General features: G+C 37.5%; 1 protein-coding gene across 1 annotated transcript in view; it reads right to left on the bottom strand.

Annotated features, from left to right (window-relative positions):
• Nucleotides 1–23259, bottom strand: part of nrxn1a (neurexin 1a) — a 1764001-nt gene that overhangs the window by 1652559 nt on the left and 88183 nt on the right. Inside the window, exon 4 of the mRNA XM_072265192.1 lies at nt 10906–12248. Coding sequence (XP_072121293.1) covers nt 10906–11632 — 727 coding nt within the window. The 5' untranslated portion in view covers nt 11633–12248. The remainder of the gene's footprint in view (nt 1–10905; nt 12249–23259) is intronic.

Here is a 23259-nt window from a genome sequence, read left to right on the forward strand (position 1 = left end):
ATGCCTTGAGGTGGCAGTGCAGGAAGACAAGGTGGTGAAGGCAACAGTTACTGATCTTTATTAGCCCTACTGTAGAAAATAAGAGCAGTGAGGTTACAATACAGTGTTAATAAGTTAGGACACAACATAAGCATTGTGTATATAAAGAATGTGATCACACTAGAGAGGAAATTGACCAAGATAATGCCTACATAATGTTTGCAATGGGATCTTTCTTGTAAAGGCAAGAAACTAGAGAGGTTCTGTGCGTTCACTTGGAGCAGAAAAGATGGAGTAGGAAATCCTTGACTGAGATTTATTAAGATTATGAGGAGTACCAACAGGCTCATCACAGGGAATCTTTTTCCCCATAAAGAGAAGTTAAAACTAAAGGACGTATGTTGAAGGTGAAGTTGTGGGGGGTGGGGGAGAGGTTTAGTGGAGATCATTTCAGTGAACATTTTTTTTGTTGTCTAGAAGGGGAAAAAAGCCTGGAATTTGGGGAAAGTAAACTGCCTGAGTGCCTTTCTTCTTAAGTGTTGCAGGTATTGTCACAATACTAAAGAAGTATCTAGATGAGCACCTGAATTGTCAATGCATGGATAGCAATGATCAATGGCTAGTAAAAAAGGTTAGTATATCCGGACAATTAATGGTTGAACTGGAAATGATGGGCTGATGGGTCTGTTTCCATTCTGAATGATTCTATAACTTTGTGAATCAGTCTGGCTACTGTGTTCGCAGCTTTCCAGGATCTAGGGAATTTTAGAAAATCATACACATTGCATATACCATCTTTGTGACCACTTATTTCAAGAGTCTAAGATGTCCGTCAATAGACGCAAGAGTGTGGTCAGCCTTTAGTCCATTTAATCGCCATACCACCTTTTCTTTGGTGACAGAAATTCCTTCACCCCTTTTAAGCACACTAGTAATTCCAGATTTTCTACTATGCTAAGATAGAATATTCATTCAAGTTCTCTGACATTTCCTTATTTCCCATTACCAATGTCATCCTCAACCACTAAGAGACTGATGTTACTTCAGCAGACCTCTTCTCATTGACGTGTAGAAGATCGTGCAGTTTGTTTTTAGATTGCTTGCCAGCAGACTTGCATGTTTTTGCTGCTTCTATATGCATTTTAAGAAGTATCTTCTGCGAGTATCTGAAAATGTTCCTATCATCTGATATATAACTTATTGTCATATAACAATTTTCTCCTTTAAACTGTTATCATCCTCGACAGTCTTAATTAGCCAGAAGAAGGTGATCCTTCTTCAAATTCACTTTTTCAATGGAATATATTTTGCTGAGAAATACGAAATATCACCTTAAAAGACTGCTATTATTAACCTATACATTTTTTAATCGATCTTCCCATTCCATATTAGCAATACCATCTTCAAAGCATCATTGTTATAGTTGCTTAATGCATTAATTTCACACGAAACCAAAAATGTATATTGCATTCTCTCTTCCCTTTAAGATTGCAAAGGGAGCTGGAAAAGGCATGTAATAAGGGTAATGACACAACTGTAATCAGGGACTTCAATATGCAAGGTGATTGCGAAAATAAAGTTTGTGTCAGATCGCAACAGAGGGAATTCTTTTGAATGCTTACAAGATGACCTTATAGAGCAGCTTGTGTTTGAGCCTATTAAGGGAAAGTCTATCTTAAGTTGGATGTTGTGTAATAACCTAGATTTCATTAGGCAGCTTAACATAAAGGAACACTTAGGAGGCAGTGATCAAAATATGATTGAATTCATACTGCAATTTGAGAGGGAAAAGCATAAGTCATATCTGTCAGTATCACAACAGAATAAAGGGAATTACAGAAGCACGAGAGAGGAGCTTGCCCAGAAGAATTGGTGGGAGATACTGGCAGGGATGACAGCAGAACAGAGGTGCCTGAAGTTTCTGGAAAAAGTTTGCAAGGCACAGGATAGATATGTCCCACAGAAGTTCTCAAATGGCAGGGCTAGGCAACAGTGGCTGAGATGGGAAGTTAAGGACTGCCTAAAAGCCAAGGAAAAGGCATATAAGGTAGCAAAAGTGAGTGGGAAGTTGGATGATTGGGAAGCTTTTAAATCCAACAAAAGGCAACTAAAAAGCTATAAGGGAAAATATGAAATGAGGGCAAACTAGCCAATAACATAAAGCAGGATACTAAAAGATTTTTTTTTCAGTTATATAAAGAATCAAAGAGAGGTGAGAGTTGATATTGGACCACTGGTGAGGTAGTAAAGAGGGACAAAGAAATGGCAGATGAACTTAATAAGTACTTTGCTTCAGTCTTCACTGTGGAAGACACTACCTATATGCCAGGGGTCCATGAGTGTCAGGAGGCATGAGTGAGTGTGATTGCTATTACAAAGGGAAAATTGCTAGGCAAACTTAAAGGTCTTAAGGTGCATGAGTCATCTGGACCAGATGAATTACATTCCAGAGTCCTGAGAGAGGTTGCTAAAGAGATAATGGATGCATTGGTCATGATCTTTCAAGAATCACTTAATTCTGGCACGGTCCCAGAGGACTGGAAGATTGCAAATGTCACTGCACTCCTTAACAATGGAGGAAGGCAAAAGAAAGGAAATTATAGGCCAGTTAGCCTGACTTCAGTGGCTGGGAAAGTGTTGGAGTCCATTATTAAGGAAAAGGATTTGGGGTACTAATAATAACATATGTCAAAGTCAGCATGGTTTCTGTGAAGGGAAATCTTGCCTGCTAAAACTGTTAGAAGTCTTCAAGGAAGTAACAAGCAGGGTGGACAAAGGAGAGGTAGTGGATGTCACTTACTTAGATTTTCAAAAGGCGTTTTATAAGGTGCCTCACATGAGGCTACTTAACAAGATAAAATCCTATGACATTACAGGAAAGATACTGGCATGGATAGAGGATTGACTGTCAGGCAGGAGATAGAGAGTGGGATTAAAGGGGGCCTTTTCTGGTTGGCTGTCAATGACTAGTGATGTTCCTCTGGGGTCAGTATCAGGACCACTACTTTTCACATTGTTTGTCAGTAATTTAGATAGTGGAATTGGTGGTTTTGTGGCAAAATTTGTAGATGATACGAAGATAGATGGAGAGGTAGTTAGTGGTAAGGAAGCAATGTGATTGCAGCAGGACTTAAAAAAATTGGAAGAATGGGCAAAAATGTGGCATATGGAATACAAAGCTGGGAAATGTATGATAATGCATTTTGATAAAAGGAACAATAGTGCTGACTATTACCTAAAGCAGAGAAAATTTAAACTCAGATGTGCAAAGGGACTTAAGCAGTCTTCATCCAAGACTCCCAGAAGATTAATTCGCAGGTTGAATCTGTGGTCAAGAAAGCAAGTGCAATGTTGGCATTTATTTCAAGGGGAATGGAATATAAAAACAAGGAGATAATGCTGAAGCTTTATAAGACACTAGTCAGGCCACACTTGGGAGTATTGTCAACAGTTTTGGGCCCCTTATCTAAGAAAGGATGTATTGTTATTGCAGAGTGTCCAGAGGAGGTTCACGAGCATTATTCTGGAATGAAGGGGTTAACATATGAGGAGCATTGGGCAGCTTTGGGCCTGTGCTCACTGGAATTTAGAAGAATGCGTGGGGAACTCATTGAAACCTTTCAAGTGTTGAAAGGACTAGTGGATGTGGAGAGGATGTTTCCTCTGGTGGGTGTATCCAGAACTAGATGGCACAGACTAAAAATTGAGGGGCAACCTTTTAGAATACAAGTAAAGAGGATTTTTTTTTTTTTTTTTTCTTAGCCAATGAGTGGTGAACCTGTGAAATGCCTCTGCCACAGGCTGTAGTGGAGGCCAAGTCCGTGGGTACATTCAAAGCGCAAGTTGATAAGATTCCCAATTGGTTGGGGCATCAAGGGATATGGTGAGAGGGTAGGTGTATGGGGTTGAATGGGATCCGGGATCAGTCATGATGAAACACCAAATGGATTCGATGGGCTGAATGGCCTCATTCTGCTCATATGTCTTATGGATCCTTAATTAATGGAATAATTAAGTAATCCAGTCTCATTACACAAACACCAAATCTAAAATATTCAGCTTACTGAATGCTTCAACAATTTATTATTCCAATTATCTAACTCCTTTTTTGGAGCTTTGGAACATTTCTAAAAATCAGTTATGCAAATTTGTTGAAAGCAATCCCTATAGGCACCACACTACAGGCTGTTAGATTTGCTAGTGTGGGGCTTGTTCTATGTTTTCTGTTCTATACTCACACTGCTATGTGGAGGTCCACATTATTTAGTATTGAGATGGTTTACTGCATCAAATGCCCATCAGAGGATTCAGAAAAGGCAAACCCACCACAGCTGTCAGTGATGAGCACAGGTGAGTTGAGTTGCTATTAGTAACAAATTCAGGTTTGGGCAGGAACAACAAGTAACACACATCAGTTGGAGGCAAGAAATTAGAGGGAGTGAGAGGAGAGAGGAGAGAATGACAAATGTGAGACTTTGGCAGATGTGAGAGGAGAGAGCAATGTGGCAGAGCAAGCTTTGTAGAGGACAAAAAGAGAAGGAAGGGATCAGCCAAAGGAAGGAAAGTTATAGAGATACAAAACTCAGTAAATAATCTCTGGAATCCCCTTCTCCCTTCCTAAATCATATTATCTTCTCCAGTGACTGGTTTTCTCCCCTTCTCTATCCGTAATTCCCTCTCTATCTTTGCTGGCTCCTTCCTGCTCTCTGTTTGTAAGTATTCTGCACACACTTCAGGCCGTCTCTTGAAGGTAGTGGAATGCATTCATCTACACCACAGAGTAGAAACTAAGGGCACTTTTCAGGCTTTGCAATTCAAGTCAGAAGTTTTCCCATATTATTTGCTGTTTACAGTGGAGGGGGAGCATTCAGCATGCAAACTGGACAGCTCTAGAATATATGAATAGATAAAAAATTGGGCAGAGATACAGGAAGTTTTTCAGAAATGTGTCGTCGTAAAACTGAAGGCGGAAGTTACAAAGGGGAAAGTTTCAAGTACACCAAATAATTTTGCAGCTTCTGAATTTTTTACTGCAATACTTTGAATAAACAAGAACATTCAAACCAAGAGCCGTGGTGCGTGCTTGTAAAGTGTAAAGTCTCACAGTTCAAAACTCTGTATTCTTTTTGGAAGTATACTTTAAGATGTTATTTGCTTTCCTTACTATTTTCCTTTCCATCCTCCATTCAAATCTGCCAGCAACTTTAGTCATCAAAAAAAATCCATCCTTGAACTCCCTGCTGTGGCAAGCTTTCAGATCTGCAAGGTGATTCATCTCGCAGTCAGTGCCAATTTTCAACAAAGCCTCATGTTTCAACATCTTCACATTTATAGTATTTACCTTTTATATCACAATACCTTAATAGCATTTTCTAGAATTGCGGCTGAACCAATCTTCTTCATTCTCCTTTATCTCTTTGCAGCTTTGGATGGTTAAACTTACCATCCTGCACCAAAGCCATTCTTTCCTTAGTAGGAGTGTTCTCAGTTATAACCAGAGGAACTCCTGCTAGGGTTTCTTTTCCCATCTGAAAAACAACACCTTCAGGCACTCCCAAGACACTTTCCCTTGTTGCTTTCTGGCAACACTATTCAAAGACAAGACATCAGATACCACATACGAATGAAGAAATCCAGTTCTACCTCATCACTACACCACTTAACTCCTTTACTGGTTTTCCTACAAGAGAAAAACCCGGAAGCCAATGTCTTACTTATGCAAATGTATTACAATCTTTCACTTAAATTGCATTTTCTTCAGAAACCAAGGCATTCTTGTTGGTCATTTTGTTGTTTTGACAAGTATTCAGTTTTGCCATGGACTTGCAAAACAAAATGTTCACAAAATTTATGAAGTACTAATGCAAGAACAAAAATCAAAGGACATTATTTATAATACACAATTACTGTATTCAGAGGACACTGTTGAAAGCCTTTCAAGGCCTGGGCCAAGATATCTGAATCCTGAGAGCATTTCTAACTCCCCAAAATGTCATTGTATAATAAGCAATATAACTGATATATGTTTGTTCAATTCAACAAATCTCTTACAACAACTAGCTATGAGTGATTTGGTTGTAAATATATCTACTCATGAAAACAAAATACTGAATGCACAATGTGACTTCTAACTGCAACACCAAATTGCCAATCATTTGAATGTTAATACATTTAATTAAAGCAAAACATGCTGCAAAACCAATAATTTACATTTCTTTCCACCACAGTTATAACTAGGCGATAAAAGGCTTATTTTGTTCATTTAAGAGCAAAAAAAGAATAAAACGTCTGTAAACAGCAATGCTGAGAAGCTGCCTACTGAGAAAACTAAACTGGCATCATTTGTAATCATGTCATCTGACTCATATGATGATTTATTTGCCATTTAACTTACAAGTGCTTATCTATAATCATGTATAAATAACACCTCTCTGCTACAGGGGCTGCAGGTGTCATTGGTATTTTAAGATTCTATTTCATAAAACCTCCTGTCTCCTAATGGCCCTATGTGCCATTCAGTCAAATGTTCTATTACTGTGGATGCACAGGAATGCAGAAATATTGTATCTATGCACATTACAGTAAAGGTTTCTGGCAAATAATCTACTTTATCAGTAAAAATCCATAACTATAATTCAAAGCACATAATTTGTCAGTGCAAAATATGTAACAAGTGTTCAAATCATTTGACTACAGGCTTGGTTCATGTAACTAAAAACATTTAAAATGAAAAAATGTCATGTAATTTTTATAATTGAGTTTCTTTCAGAAATATATTACTATAAATTGACAATAATAAATCCTTACTTTTACCCAACTACCTTCTTACATCGGAAAATCATATATCTGCTACATCATTGAGAAAGAGCACATCCTTCTCATATCAACCTATTAATACCACACACATCATTGTGGTTAGTAGTACCTGTATACATCCAATTTGCAGTTCACTCTATAACCAATTTATCAGTTACATATTGAATTGAACTTCCACTTCATCTAACCTCACAATTACTGCCACAAAGAATTAAAAGTGAAAACAAGTGCTGTTCATCTCCCTTAACACTCTCTTAAAACACAATCATCTATACAGGAAATAATCAACTAAAAAGCCCCTGTGATCATCGCCTGCAAAATCATGAATTAATTCAGGCTCTTCCTCAATGACAATTGGCACAAACTGCATTCGTTATAACAGAAGAAACAATCTCAGGAAACTAAAGATGAACATTTAGTTCTTCTCATATACATATATAGTTTATATTAACTGTCAACAATGGATGAAATGACAAATTAAAGATTTTTTTCGAGGGGGAATGGTCACTTTTACTATAATACTTTGTGACGTTCATTCCAGTTGCCCATAAACCACAAGGAGCAATTGTTTCATCTCAAGCTTTTGAAATCTCCTAGTATTCTTCAGAAGATGAAAAGATTATCCCCACCTTCATTTCATCGACTCACATTGGTGACACACTGTAGTCTTTAAGAGTTCATACTTTTTTTTGTAAAAGCAACTGAACAAATGTTATCATTTAAATTGGAATACATTACTGGTGAACAACAAGTGACAAGAACTGTTGCTTACAAAACATTCTGCTAAATAACAGGAAAATAGATACAAAGACAGAAGTTGCATAAATAAAAGTGCAAACCAGTGAATATTTTGAAACATCAGTCTTCTAAAAATAACATCAATAAAATATTTGGTTTTGAGCAGTTTATGGACAGTATGCCTGACTTGACTCTAAAAAAAACTTTGCAAATAAAAATGAAATATTGAATCAGCATTAAAATTATCCATGACTACTGTGCCCTTTTTACTGTTGCTGATTTTCTACACCTCTATAAATGGAGTAATGAAATCAGCAAAACATGACAACACAAATTTCACTAGTTACAGTTTTGAACCAGAAACCCACACAACTTCGCTCGTTTTAGAAATAAAATTGAGAAGAGAGCACTTTACATCAGGTTTATCCTTGCGTTAGGGGAGTTTGTAAAACAAGAAGTACATTGTGCATCATCAAATATCAAAAATTAGCTGATAACAAATGTATAAAAATATATTAAAATATCCAAAAGATACTCGTTTATGTCATAGTGCATTTTACTAGCTGCATGAGTGTAAAGTTACTGTCAATGCGCAAGTGTTATTATCATATATTACTTCCATGTGGTATTTTGCAATTTAAGTTAATATTGAGATTACAATATAAATGTGCATTCTATACCATATTTATCATGCATTGTCGCATTTTCAGATACTTACAACGTTACTTTGTTGAGTTGATATTTAACTTCAGTTCTACATCACTCCCTTTCTTTTATTTTGTTCTTTGTACATTGTGGTGCACTTGCCCTTTTTAAACTAGAATATTGTTTAAAGTTTGAAATGAGGATCATTATTTTCTTGTGTTCTCAATCTAGCATTGTTCTCTCCTTGTACACTTCCATCATCCTAGTGTCCTTATAGTTCAGATAATGTAATAAATAATTAACAATATTTTGTGTCATTTATTCTATTTAAATCATGCATGGGCACGGCAGATAAATTTGCCAACATCTCCAAATGCTCAAACACAACTGACAGAAAAATTGCAAGAAAAATTCAATGAACTGGTGATTGATGGGCCACATAAAACCTATTTTTAGTTTGAGCAAGGCCCTGCCATGGCTATCAGTATAGGGAGAACATTAAAGCATTGTCACAGTTTTCACTCATGTTTCTTTAACAAAATCCTCTGTACAGTTGGGAAGCAGGATGGAGATTCATCTCTACCAAAGGAGGTGTAAGGTGCTCCTTCCTTCTGCTAGCCTGCAGGTCACACTTAGGCAAGCTGCAGCACACACTTAGCCCCCCCACCAGTCAGGATCATGTGAAGCGACCACTGATGTAGGCAGACAGACAATCTCCTGGGGTCACCTGTCTTGCAAAGGTACTGCCCAGAAGAAGGCAATGGCAAACCACTTCTGGAAAGACCATGATTGGTCATGTTATATGACACAGTACGTAACAAACAAACTATGTCTCTACTCAATTAAAGCTCCTGAATTACTGGTAATTATTAATTTCATTAGTGGATTTTAGGAAAAGTTGTATGTATTTCAACAGTGTTACTGACCACACAGATTGGATGCAAAAGTAATTGGGGCAACGTCTACTTCAGATCATGTATGAAAACAAGAAGTAATTTTATAGAACTAAGAAAATAATGAAGGGTTTGTGCCAAGATTTTATGCTCAAAAATGTCATCAAATTAAGTGGAAATTAGTCTCCATTCAAAATATTGATTTTCCTTTGAATGGCCTTTGCTCAAAAAATATGTACTATAAAATATATATATTATATATATTTACTATATAAATATATACTAATGACTACATTGATACCAGAGATTATCCAATTTATGCCGTGTTTAGAAAAATAAAAGTTGGATAACAACAGATAAATAAAAGTACTTTAAATCTGACCAGCTTGCAGTGATGTTAGATCATAAATGGCAAAAATAAATCACTAGCAATATTTTTTCAGGAAATGGTAGTAGGAATATTATTGGTACATAATATTATCTTACTTTTTAAAACAATAAAAAAAAGTTCATAGTAAAGTTTCAACTTAATCTTTGATTTTACACTTTTTATCTCTAATTTGATTTGGAATTTGCGTCTCCAATTCTTATTTCTTCTTTGGAGAAAATAATCATCATAATATTCCCATAAGAGAGAAGCAGCTCTTTTAAGATGGTACCTTCCTCATCTTCTAATATTTTATAAGATTATGATTACAGTTTGTACATGGTTACACGTGCATTTTTCTGAAACACATTTAGTGGGCCAACTTAAATATCTGGACATAACTGAGTTAGAGTATCCAATAATGTAATTACAGTTCAAAATTACAGGTATTAAAATATTTTCCTTCCTTGGTAATACTAAATAATGATCAAAGGACCTCCACAATTTACAACTCAACAACCGATTTTCTGTATTGAAATACAAAAATCAGTATTGAATAACATTAAAAGTTAAAACTGTTGGAAGCATGATTACAAGTACAAAATAAGTTGAGTCATTGAAATATTCTTTTCTACAAATTCAAATTCATGTTTAACTTTATTCCTTATAATCAAATGAATCCTAGAACTACATAAGAAAATACATAAAATGAAAAAATATTATTTGTGGAAATCAAAATTTTGAATTGTTAGTGAATGCTAAATGAACTAATATTGCATAGCCAAATTAGTTGTAGATTAAAAGAGGACATGACATGATCTATTTAAATTATGTCACATGGTTATTGCTTCTTTAGTTCTATTTTTCACTATTCTAAACAAAATGATTTTAGAACAGTTTATATATAAACCAATTTTATAAATCATTAGCACTATCTGCATTTCATAAAGCAACATCATGGTGTGGCAAATATTATGAATGCTATTAAAAATCAAGAAGAAACAGTAGTAAATTGGTGGTATTTCGGTGAAAGTTTTAGAGGCATTGAAGCTTAAAACTTTATAAAAGTAAAATTTAGAAATAAAGTTATCAAGTTTCCTGTGTCAAAATTATTTATCTAATCTAAAAACTTACTGTACCTCATTTATTCTGAAGGTGATTTTTTTTATCTGTTTCCATAAATAGGACAAGTTATTTTATATCCATGGTTTAACTTTAGTGATACGCGTAATATTGCCTTTAAGCCATGAGTAACAACTACACTGAAGTTGAAAATAACAGTTAAATGACTTAGGAATAAAGTTAAATAAAACTGATCTTTAATAAAACTGATCTTTAACTATGTCTGAATAAAGGAAAGGACATGTTGTATATATGAGAATTTTCCAAGTTTAATCTTAGAACTTTCCATACAACTAACAAAAGTTGTAATAATTAATTAGTAAAGGTAACTTATAGTTATCTTACCTTCGCTGCAGTCTTTTCCTTGAAAGCCGGTATGAGAACAATCACAAATTGCTTTCTCTTGTACAACAGAGCAGGTTCCCCCATTTAAGCATAGACTGTGATTTGTACAAAGATAGTTTTCATCCATTTTGATTCCTTGACCATCAATGAGTGTAGTAGTCCCATTTCCAACCTTGAGATCAGTTATTAATCCCTGGAATGGTTCTTGACTTCCTACAGAAGTTGATGTTAATGACAGCACAGATGAATGAAATTCTGGTGGAATTCCACCAATGTACAATTTGCTGAAGACTGTCATATCCCTTCTCTTTGATTTCACTTCAACTGTTTTGACCTCCTTATCTACTATTAATGTTGTTTTCTTGAAATTCCTCTGAATAACTATTGTATGCCAGAGACTATCATTTACTTTAGCTTCTGACTGTAGAACAGCTGGTTCGGCACAGAAAATGGAAAAACGAAGTTGAAGGTATCCATCCACAATTAGAAGTTCTAGAAAATCACAGAATCCTTCATCATCAAAGTACACCAACAGACTGCTGGAAATATTTGTCTTCATGTTAAAACTCATCTCACTTTCACAGCATGCATTCCACTTCGGGAACCTTGCCCACTGCCCACCAGCTCCGGTAAATTCTAGGCTGACCCCAAGGTTAACAAGGCATCCAAAAAGTAGACCAAACCAAAGCAAATGACCTTTCTTCTTGATGACAAAAGCCATCTTCATAAATGTGGTTAAAGTACAGATTATAGATTATTTGTAAGAAGTCCCTTGATATAGTGTATAGATTTGCTGCTGGCTGCAGGGTGTATCCTTTCTGAATGCAAATTGGAGAGAGTTGTTGCAGTAGCTCTCCAACAGGGTCTTGTTGACAACTTTTTATGTTAGTTATTCAGCAGAAAGACGGCTTTAGGTACGCCATATTCACAGTGGATTTTGCTTATTGATCCAACTGCTTTGTTAGCTCTTTGCTGCTCCAAGTACGAAAACATATAGTATTTAAATTTTCTCTGGAGATCGGACTAATTGATGCAGATCCAAACGATGATTTTTCTCTGGATGTACTTGCGTATTTCCCTTTGGTGATCCCATTAAAATACCAAACCTGCTCTGAGAGGCAGATTCCCAATACAGATCCTCAGACTCATGCCACCATGTTAAAACAGACACACTGAGTCATTGCTCATGGCTTCCTGGGCTGCCTGCTTCCCAGTGGTGCAGAAAACTATAAACTGTCAAGTAGTTCTGAAGCCACTTTACATGCAAAGCCTGTCAGCGAGTCCTCCTTTCAGAGCCAAATTGTGATTCCAGTGTTTACAGCAGCATCAACACAACTTGCAATCTGCAAGAAATGAAAGGAATAAATAATTGGATTATCCCAACTCAGTTTAAAACCATTTTACAATGATGTATGTGATAGACCACCTGTAAATGGCTGCTTGTAGAATCAATTATTTCCCACTGTCTCCACAATGATGAATGCAATAGAAACTCCAAACCCATATGTATTACACAGAACCATTAAGTCCACTAATTATAAAGTAACTCAGCCAGAAGTATATTAGGAGAAATGCAAATAGTTCCTTTAATATTTCTTTTGCTTGCTCACATCTTTCGCAAAATTTCTGTCCTGTAAAAATTTAAACTGCATATTTTTCCTTGTTCAAAGCAATTTGATAGCAACAAAATACGATATTTTTGGAAAATAATATTGAAAGATACCATTGCTTTCAGTAAGACAATAAAAATACACAATTTTTGCAGTTTAAGTTATTACATGATATCAAAAGGATACAATTCAAAATTCAGCAAATTTAAATATACTCTATATTTTTTCCACTACACTCAAAGTGTAACAGCTCTAGCTGAACTCCTTTTTATCTGTCCTTAAAAATAATAAAGTAAAGAAAGGAGAATGCTGGCATCAAATAATTTTCTTACAAAGCACAACTGAGGATAGCTGTTTAATCATTCATGTTATTTATGAAATCTTGTTATAATAATTACAGCACTATGAGTATATTGGTGAAACAAAACAAAAATCCAGTTAACCAAGCTGTCACACAAACAACTACATTTAACAACCTATTCAGAACAATTGAGAGGGAAGGAGTATAAAGATGTATAAGTATTTTATAGTCATCTCCGTAAATCCTCATTTATGGCATGTCACCTGATGAATCAACAGTATAGTTATTACTTCATCAAAGCCAGGCCTGGCCATTGAAACAAATACAAGTATCTGGTAACCTGCGCATAAAATTCTTAAGTTACTATGAAAACTATAGTCACCATTTCAATAAAATGTGCATCCAGCAACCTCTGTCACTCTAAGTCCAAGCTTAGAAGCAATCTCTTTTACATATTTCTATTTAATATTTGTTAGTACATGCAAGTCTCCGAACGATTATATCGACCCTCCATTGAACTCCTATGCCCAATTAACGCTCTAAAATATTTGCCAGCAAGTACCAGCAATTAATATCATTGAGGGAGGCTGTGATCTTCGCCAAGGGATGAAAATCTGCCTCCCAACACTCTCAGCGCAGGGCGATCCCTACAGGTGTCTTTGCAAATGACATACAGTGTGAAAATGTGATTTTATTTAAACCCATGGAAAATCGTTTCCTACCTTACCGTTTAATCATATTCCTTCGACAAATTATTTAATATCTAGATTACGGAACGTGAGCAAGCACAACTATACCAGAGAGGAAAAAAATACTCTAATTCTATGGGAATATCAAGTTAAAATGAATTTTAAACTCATCTGATCCAGAATTCGGCAAGAATTCGGCAAGAATGGGCCAGTTCAAGGAACCAGCGTGCACGATAAATACAATACGAAACACAATGAGGCAGGATATAACAATACAAATTAGACAGGCATATTTTAACCACATTTCTGGATACCCCAAAATCGATTTTAATATCCAGGAATATAGCATGGTGACCGGATTGAAAACTCCATTATCTATCGTGAGAAGTAAAGGTGACGACTACACTTGGTTTCAAATTTAATGTCCAGCATTTATATTGAAGCATTCAAGTTCAGTACAAAAAGAGATGGGGGGGCGACTTCGCAATGTTCTTTACAGTGGCATACTAAGTGAACGGCTAATTAGAGAAAATATCCTTGCAAGGTGTTAACACCTCTCCACCACCCCCTCCTGATCTGTTAATGGCCATTTCACCACAAATTGTAGCCATTTCAGCCTCTGAACCACAACACCATGAAACTGACAGAGATAAGGGAATCCTCAGTCGAAACGTTTTTTTTTAAATCTACTCGTGCCATTGTATTCATTTACCAGAAAATCGTTTTTCTTGTCATCCGGGCTTTCTTTTAAAGATCAAATTTTGATTTTTTTCATAATTATACGTCCGATATATAGACTGGTCCATGCCATATTTTCTCGAAACGGGTTATCCTGCTGATAACATCAACACAAAGCAAAATCTCCCACCCGTTCATATTTCAGCAGTGTATAATGAAACGAAGATCAATCGAAAACAAAAATTGAAAAAAAACATACGTGGGATCCCGTCCTGATCAAACCGGATTAGAGAAAGAGTTTCTTTTCACGACCCGGGTACAAAGCGAGAAAAAGAATTGCTGCGTTCAATCCATAAATACGTGCGGCGAACACCACCTTCACCATCGCAATGTTCATGCCGGGTTTTACCTACAGCAGATGAACATCGCGGAGCCCGTCTCCGTCAGGGCCATCGTCTCTGTAGCTTCATCGCTACCAGCTCCATCACTATAACCTAGTCAAATATGGAGTTTTACCTGCAGCACCTTTCCTGCTCGTCGGAATTAGCTTTCACATACAAGATCAGGTCATCTACAAATAAGCTTCTTTCCTTTTGCTACTTTATTCACCCGCCTCTGTTTACATTGGCAGGCCAGCAGACTCCCACTGGCTCCTGCTCCGACTGTCAGCGGGTTGCTGAGCTGAACGCGTCACACGGGCGTTTCTCTCGAAGCGAACCACCAGCAGCGCTGCAGGAGCAGCACCATCACCATCGAATCTCTCGCTATCTTGTCCTCTCACTCTCAGACACTGCAACGTCAGTAATCTTACTCATTAATTCTATTACCACGCGAGAAAGACTACGATGGGAACGGCCATATACTCCACCATTACCGTTAAAAAAGAGAGGAAATCAGCAGAGATATTGTTAATAACAACGTGTTCAGCCGTATGAAATAAGAGTTTTGCAATGTTTAATGGCGATCAGACGAAAAAGTGGCACTTGCAAAAGAACACATTTCAGGTGTACTCCACTGCTGAGAGAACCATTCAAACCCCTGCAAGAAACCGCAAGCAACCAATCTCCCTAATTTGCTTCAAGGTTTGAGATGGATGTTTGCCGAACCCAAAATCCTACACCGATAAGCGTGATGGCATTGTTTCCTCCTGATATCAGTATGGTTACATGAAAGTTTTATATTTGGATTGACCTTCAAATATGACAACAGATTCACGCAAGGCTTAAACGTAAATTCAAATATTTACAGGTTTATTTAATCCTGCTTCTCACTGACCTCTGCGCTTGAATCTTTGATGTGGCTGAAGGGGTTTCTCGCCACTTCTCGGTGTATCCGGTAGGATACCAAATACTAACATTCCTACAAAAAAATTGCACCACATTATTTTTTATCGTGCAAATCTTCTCCCAATTTCCTGTCAACGTGGTTTTAATATGCTGCAGCAAGCATAATACTGAATCATTGACCTCAACAGTGACATAGCCGGTGGCTTTATCTCCTCTCAACAGAGTAAAATTGGCAAGACTGGAGGCACAGACTTCTGAATTCCGTTCTGATTTGTTCACCTACAAAAGAAATCGTTTTGTCTCATAGAATCAATCAGCTGCTGTGTTCAGTGTTCAAGAACATTCTCTATTGCCGATTTTTAACACTTGGAAGGTAGCATTAATTATTGAAGATACATGCATGTCATTTTGAAGAGTGAGGATGTGGGGAATGTCCAATTTCACAAGGTTATGTCTGCATTTTAAGGGTACCTGAAATATTTCCACGTCAGTGAGACTTTGAGAGATACATAATGCTAACCTCATATTTAAAGTATCCACTTAAAAGTGAGATAATGCTTCCCTGTGGAAATTCATCAGAAATTAAGTGGATTTTTTTTTAATATGGAGAGAACAGGATTGCTTCTTTGGATTGCAGTTTCACCATGAAGGCTGGTTTGAACCCTTCCATTTCCCAATTTCCCAAACTGCCACACAAGGATACGGATGACGGGTTCTGGTTCAAAATTAGTTGAGTTGTCTCTGAAGATTTGACAAGGTCTAAAGCTTCATTGTGAACGTACACTTAGTTTTGCATGTCATGTGGCAAACACTTTCATAAACCATAATGCAAAGAATGTACAGCATATGCAATTCACAGTGATGGAAATGGAAAGGGCAAGGGCTGACTCTGAAAATAGTCACTGAGGTGTGAGGAACAATTAATTCAGAGCAACACACACAAAATACTGGAAGAACTTAGCAGGTCAGGATCCAGGGAAGGGAATAAGCAGTTGACATTTTGGGCCGAGACCCTTCAGCATATTTCTTGTGAACAATTAATTCATTCTGGTTTGTCTGTCGGTCTAAGTACCATATCTGATGCGGACTTTAGTGACTATGGTTTTCCATATAGATCTATCCTTCGTTTTTTGGATGACTTCCATTTTCTCAATGTGTAGCCACCTGGCTATGCTTTTGTTGTACATAAGCCGAGGTCTTCCTCTGGGTTTACTCCCCTCAATCTTTCCAGAGAGTATGAGGTTTTCTAGTTCATCTTTCCGCATGATGTGTCCTAGGAATCTGACTTGTCTTTCTCTTATTTTTGGTATCATTCTGGTAGCTACCAATAAAGATCAACTTCATTTCACTTACTTCTTAACATAATTGCTGAAAGTAGGGCACACCATTTGTTTGCTAGTCTTCATGAATAGGTATCACAACTCAAGCTTACATGCACTCCTTAAGGTCAATCTTTAACTCTTAAAGGAAAAATATGCTGTGCTCCGAACTCACAGGTAATCCAAAATATATCTATAATCAAGAATTACCCAACAAGTGATATACTTGATTCTACAATTTATGGACAGTGCTGAAGGTGTTGGTGTAGGAGGTGACAATATGGCTTCAATAAGTGACAATAACATTTGATTAGTTTTTTAAAAAAATCAATTGCTGCATGTCATGGAGCAATAGCTGCTTTCTTTATTGCCACTGAAAACTTAAAAAAAAAACAGATGCTGGAAATCTGAAATAAAAACAGAAATCAGCATGCCAGGTAACACTCGAGGAGATATAAATAGTTAACATTTCAGACCAAAGACCCTGCATGTTTATATTATTCTTTATTCCACAACTAAAGTGTGTAGCATGCCTAGAACTATACAAATAATACTTTCAAAAAGAAATACATAAACATGCTAAAATAACACTAATGAAAGATTTCCTCTTTTCATAAAAGACCAGAGGACATTCCTGAAAAATATTGCAAAGATAACATGAAGAGATTTTTGTGGGGATCTATTGTATGTCAGGAATCAAGTCCTGGAGACCTAAATACATGCCACAAGTAATTCAATGACCATACAAGTATGTTCAAGGTCATTAAATATATAAACACATATTCAACATTGAACAATTTATCAATGCATATTAAAACCTGTTCCCAACAGTCACTCTCACACACGTAGCTATACCACAAAGTTCATTTCTCCATCTCACTTTTTGCACATGCTGCCAGATATTCTACCATGATTGGCACAGCAATCAAATACATGGCACTAAAATACATCTTTTACTTGCAGGACAAAATGGCATAATCATGGATAGCAGCACACTCTAGGGTAACCCCCAAGAAATTGATGGGGAGAAATAAATTAAGTGATGGCAATACCCTTGCATGTCAGTGGGTGATAACTAGATTTTCTCTTTTTGGACAATATTACTGCCTGGCACTTACGTGGCACAAATGTTGCTTGCCACCCATCAGCCCATGCTAGGATACTGTTCAGGTCTAGCTGCATTTGGTTGTCGACTATTTCATTACCTGAGGAGTAATGATGGTGTGGAACATTCTGAAATCATCAGCAGGTATTCTTACTTCTGTCCTTATGACTGAAATATCATTAATGAAGCAGCTGAGATAATTGGTCTTCAACTATCACAGCCTTTGTGTATTCATAATAATGCAGTATCTGATAGTCAATGTTTCAAATTCCATTTGCAATTCAAGCTAAAACCACTCATATTCTACGTTCTTTGTATAATCTGGTTGGTCAAATCTCTTGTAGAAATTCATTGATTGGTCCTCGACAGTAGTTGGAAAATTTTTGGGTTACTGTCCCTTTGGATCGAAGACCACATCCCCAGCGCTCCCTCCCCCCCCCCCCCTTCTGGACATTACATAAAAAACTAGAAAGAATATTGATTTATAAAGCACAGTGAGAGAAAACAGGAACTGCAAATTCAAAGCAGTGACAAATAATTGCAAAAAATAATGAACTCTGTTTGAAGATCATTTATTTATTTAGTTACAGTAAAAACAACTTCCATCAGCAATTTTAGAGCCAACATTAGTAGTCCAACTATTCACAACTTCATTGCTTTTGCACCTTTCAATGAGATAGATGGGCTTGCTGCAGTGATATCAGCTTCTCGACATTAGACTGAATGTCACTCAGAAGTCTCAGATCCCCGCATTCAGTAATTTGCAGTCTCTGTTTCATTGCTTTTAAAGAAGTTGAGCAACTGCACTGAAGCCACGCTCCACTAAAGATGATGTAGAAAAGGCAATAAAGAACAGCTTCGCCTTTCTCCAGTGCAGGATAGTGTTCAGAAATTTCTCTCTTTCTTGATATATGATATGATTTTTTTTAACCTTGGCTTCAACTCAATATTATTTTACAGTGAGATCAGTATTTCCCTCATCCTTCCAGTTAATTCCTCATTACATGTGTTCAGGAATGGACTTATTACCCAATCTAGAACTTGAATCCAGAGAAGATCCTGAATTCTCTCTGACATGTCTTTATGCAGCTCACCCAGGCAGAATAGTATACTTGAAGATCATTATTTGATACTCCTTCTTTTCTTCCAACTCAGAGACTTAGAAAATAGAAAACGTCACAATGGCTATTGTTGCACGTAAATACATTTTATTTGGACAGACATGTGGAGCAGACTGATTTGACTTTGATCAGATTCACATCATTTCCTTGCAATTGAAACTTGATTTCATTAAACTCTGCGAATAATTTTGACAAATAAGCAATGTCATGCCTAAGATTCTTCAGTTGATTTCTGAATGAAGCATTTGAGTCTTCAAAGAATTTTATCAGTTTCAAAAAGTGCATAAAGGTGTCTCAGGCAGTTTCCTTTTCAGGGCCATCTTACTTCTATGTGCAGCAGCAAACATTCAAACTGTTTACCATTCTCAGTACCAAGCTCTCAAAATAGCTGAGAACTGGTTTTATTTATCACTGTGACAATAGCATTTATTGATTTGTGCAGCCAATCACTTAGATTTTTATCACAAGAAGTTGTTTGTGAATTATAACTACATTAGGGTACAGCCTTTTTATTAAGTAAGTAATAACCCTACAGAGGTTTCCTGTCATTGATGGTCTCCCATCTGTGGCACAAGTAAGATGTTGGCAAGTGGAATGTCCTTCTCTTTGATAAATTGCTAAACAACCCAAAATATTGACTTCCCCTTTGTATCCGTTTCTAGTCCCCTTACAAATAATAACTCTTAAACCATCATTTCCTCTTTTATGAAGCAAACATATACTGGAAGCAACGATTTGTTGCCTGGTGAACTTGACTCATCTAACTGCAGAGCAAATTCTGCTGTCCTAAGTATGTTACAGAATGTGTCTTTTACATTCTCAGCTATTTATCTATGTGCCTTCGAACTGAGATGTCATTGCACAGAATCACTTTAATTATTTTGTCTGCTGACTTATGCAAAATCATACTTAGAACCTCCCTTACTGCTGGCAGAATCAGTTCTTCTTCAATTGCATGGGGCTTTGATTTAGCAATGAGCAGTGAAATGTAGTATGAAGCTTGCAAATTAACACTGTTTTGTTGTGGAGTGCTGGCAAACATGTTTGGAAGTGTTTCCCAATTCTGAAAGTGACTGAAAATAAGCCAAGTTCTTGGTGCTTTATCAGAGTGTTTTCTCTTCAAATGTTCAAGGTACCTGGATGATCTCATTGCCTCATTTGAAAAAAAAAGCTTTTCTTTTTACACAACATACACATTGGCTGCTATTGGTTGCTTGGTGCTGGTATAAACCCACATTTAAGATACTCTATGTTATATTGTCTACACTTCTTTCTCATTTGATCTTACTTTGCCATTTTTGTTATGGATTAACAGCCATGGTCAGTCACCTGTTGTTTAAGTCCAACCTGAAGCACTGTGATCAGTAAAGGGGAAAGTTGAGGCATCATTATAGCTCAAGCAAAACTCGTCTGTATGCCTGAAGGTACATAAATTGGGACAGTGACATCTCAGTTGGGCCATGGGCTAGAGAAATGCAGTCAAGACTATTTGAAAGGGCAGATTCTGAACATTACCCTATTAAATGCAAAACCCTAATTCACAGGAAATGTATCACTGTGTGATAGAAGTATGAAAATCATATTAGCTAACTCTGTACTACAGTCATTTGCAGGCTGGGCTCAGAATTAACATGATTTTTTTCAGACCGGATTCCTCATTCTATGTCAAATACAGAGGTGTCACATTGCTTTTCAACAACCATAATGCACTTTGTGCAAAGTCTAAGAGCATGGGGGAGGTTAGCAAGAAATGAGGTGATTATGTGATTATTGTAATCAATGAGGATCAAATGCTTATAACAAGTAATTTACCTCTTAAATTAAGCCTGTAATTGCTCAGCTGCCCCCCTTGCTGCAGAGTTTCCCCTTCCATTGCCCCCTTTATCTATATCACCACCTTAGAAACTTCCACCACCCCAGGGGCCTATATCACCCATTTAGGGAACCACTGCTCCAAAAGATTACTTGGACCACTGAGATATTTTCTTGCAAAAGTGGTAATGTATCCAAATAGAACAAATCTACATTTCTCTCCCAGGAGAGGACACATATAATTCATAATTCTACCAATTGCACTGTGCCTATGTCCTCACTGTGGACTTTCAAGTTGCCATCTAACAGTCCTTTCTGCTATTTGATGTGCAGTCAAAGCTACTTGAGGTCATTTTCCAAGGTAATATTGAAATGTATTTATTTGAAAAGCATTAGTTCTTCCCCAGACATGTTACAACCATTTCAACAGTACTGTCCAGGTTGATCAGCGCAGGCAAAGTCTCAAGGGGTCAGTTGTGAAGATAACGTAGAAGGGTATTTAGAACTCATTGTTTCATATTTGGGATTATTTAATTCACAAATTCTGGTTAGAATGTTTATTTCATGATTTTCATTATTTGCTTTATGGCCAAGCAGGTTCTCCAAGGCTAAGTTGTAAGCTTCATGTGAATAGTTATTGAGATTAGCAAAGTTAAATTAATTTTATTTCCCCGAAGTCCAGTCAAGTGGCTGTTCAGTCAGTGTCTTCCATCAACTTTGCCAATTCTTTTCACAATCCTTCTCCTTCTGTCTCTCCTCTTCCTGCTCACTGTTAAACCGGTGGCACTCAGGACCATCAGGCCATTCTCTCCCCCACCATCACTAACCTCATCAACTCCAGACATCTCCTACCCACTGCCACCAACCTCATTGTTTCCATACACTGTTCTGCTCATCTTTACCTCCTACCCAATATCCATAAACCTGCCTGTCCAGGGAGGCCCATTGTTTCTGCCTTCTCCTGCCCCACTAAACTCACATCCACATACCTCAACTCCATTTTATACCCTGGGTTCAGTCCCTTCCCATCTACACCCATGGCACTTCACATGCTTTTGACCTCCTCAACAACTTTCAATTCCTGGCTCTGACTGCCTTATTTTCACTCTGGATGTTGGGTCCCCATACACTCCTATCTTTCATCGAGATGGCCACATAGCTCTCTATTTCATTCTCGACAAAAGACCTGATCAGTACCCCTCCAACACCCTCTCTGGCAGAAATGGCCTTCACCCTCAACAATATCTCTTTCAATTCCTCCCACTTGCTCCAAGCTCAAGGGGTAACCATGGGCACCCACATGAGTCACAACTATACCTACATTTTTGTTGGCTTCATGGAACAGTCCATGTGCCAAACCTCTCCTGTTAATGTTCTCTAACTCTTTCTGAGTTTCATTGATGATGGCATTGGTGCTGCTTTATGCAGCCATGCTAAGGTCATCAATTTCATCAGCTTTGTCTCCAACTTCCATCCAGCCCTTAAAGTCACCTGGTCCATTTCTGACATCTCTCTCCCTCTTTTCAATCTCTCTGGGGACAAACTGTTTACCAATAGCTTTTATAAACCTACTGATTCCTACAGCTATCTTAACTGTATCTCTTCCCATGCTATTCCCTTTTCTCAGTTCCTTTGTCTCCACTACATCTGTTCCCAGGAGGAAGCTTTCCTTTCCAAGACATCAGAGATGCTCTCCTTCTTTGAAAAATGGGGTTTCTCTTCCTCCATCATTGATGCTGCCCTCACCCTCATTTCCTCCATTCACCAGACATCCGTGCACACGCCATATTCTTGCTGTCTTAAAAGGGAAAGACTTCCTCTTGTCCTCCCCTGCCACCCCAGGAGCCTCCACATCCACCATCATCCTCTGCAACTTCCACTATTTTCTACCAAACACATCTTTACCTCTCCCCCATCCCCACTCTCTGCTTTCCACAGGTATTGCTCTCTTTGTGATTCCCTTGTCCCTTTCTACTCAAGTCCCTCCTGGCACTCATCCCTGTGAGTGCTAGAAGTGCTACAACTGCCCATTCACCTCATCGCTCACCTCCATTCAGGGCCCCAAACAGTCTTTCAAGTGAGGCAACACTTCACCACCTGCGAATCTGTTGGGGTTGTCTACTATATATGATGCTCCCAGTGTGACCTCCTCTACACTGATGAGACCCAGTGATGTGGAGGGAGTGACACCCTTGCAATGTGTGGTACACCTCTCAGCTGGTACATGAAACCCATGAAGTATAGTGTATGCAGTCAATAGCTCTCTATATCACAAAGTCACAAGCTGAGTTTGTATACTCTGGCCAGGCAAAAAATAAATTGTACACATCTCCCTCACACAGTAACAGTGATCTTTATGACACTATAGGTAACAATTGTAAATTACTTCTATCCCAGTCTGATGCATTATGGTTTATGACCATAGTAACCTAG

Source organism: Mobula birostris, chromosome 8 (assembly GCF_030028105.1).
Source record: "Mobula birostris isolate sMobBir1 chromosome 8, sMobBir1.hap1, whole genome shotgun sequence".
NCBI lineage: Eukaryota > Metazoa > Chordata > Chondrichthyes > Myliobatiformes > Myliobatidae > Mobula > Mobula birostris.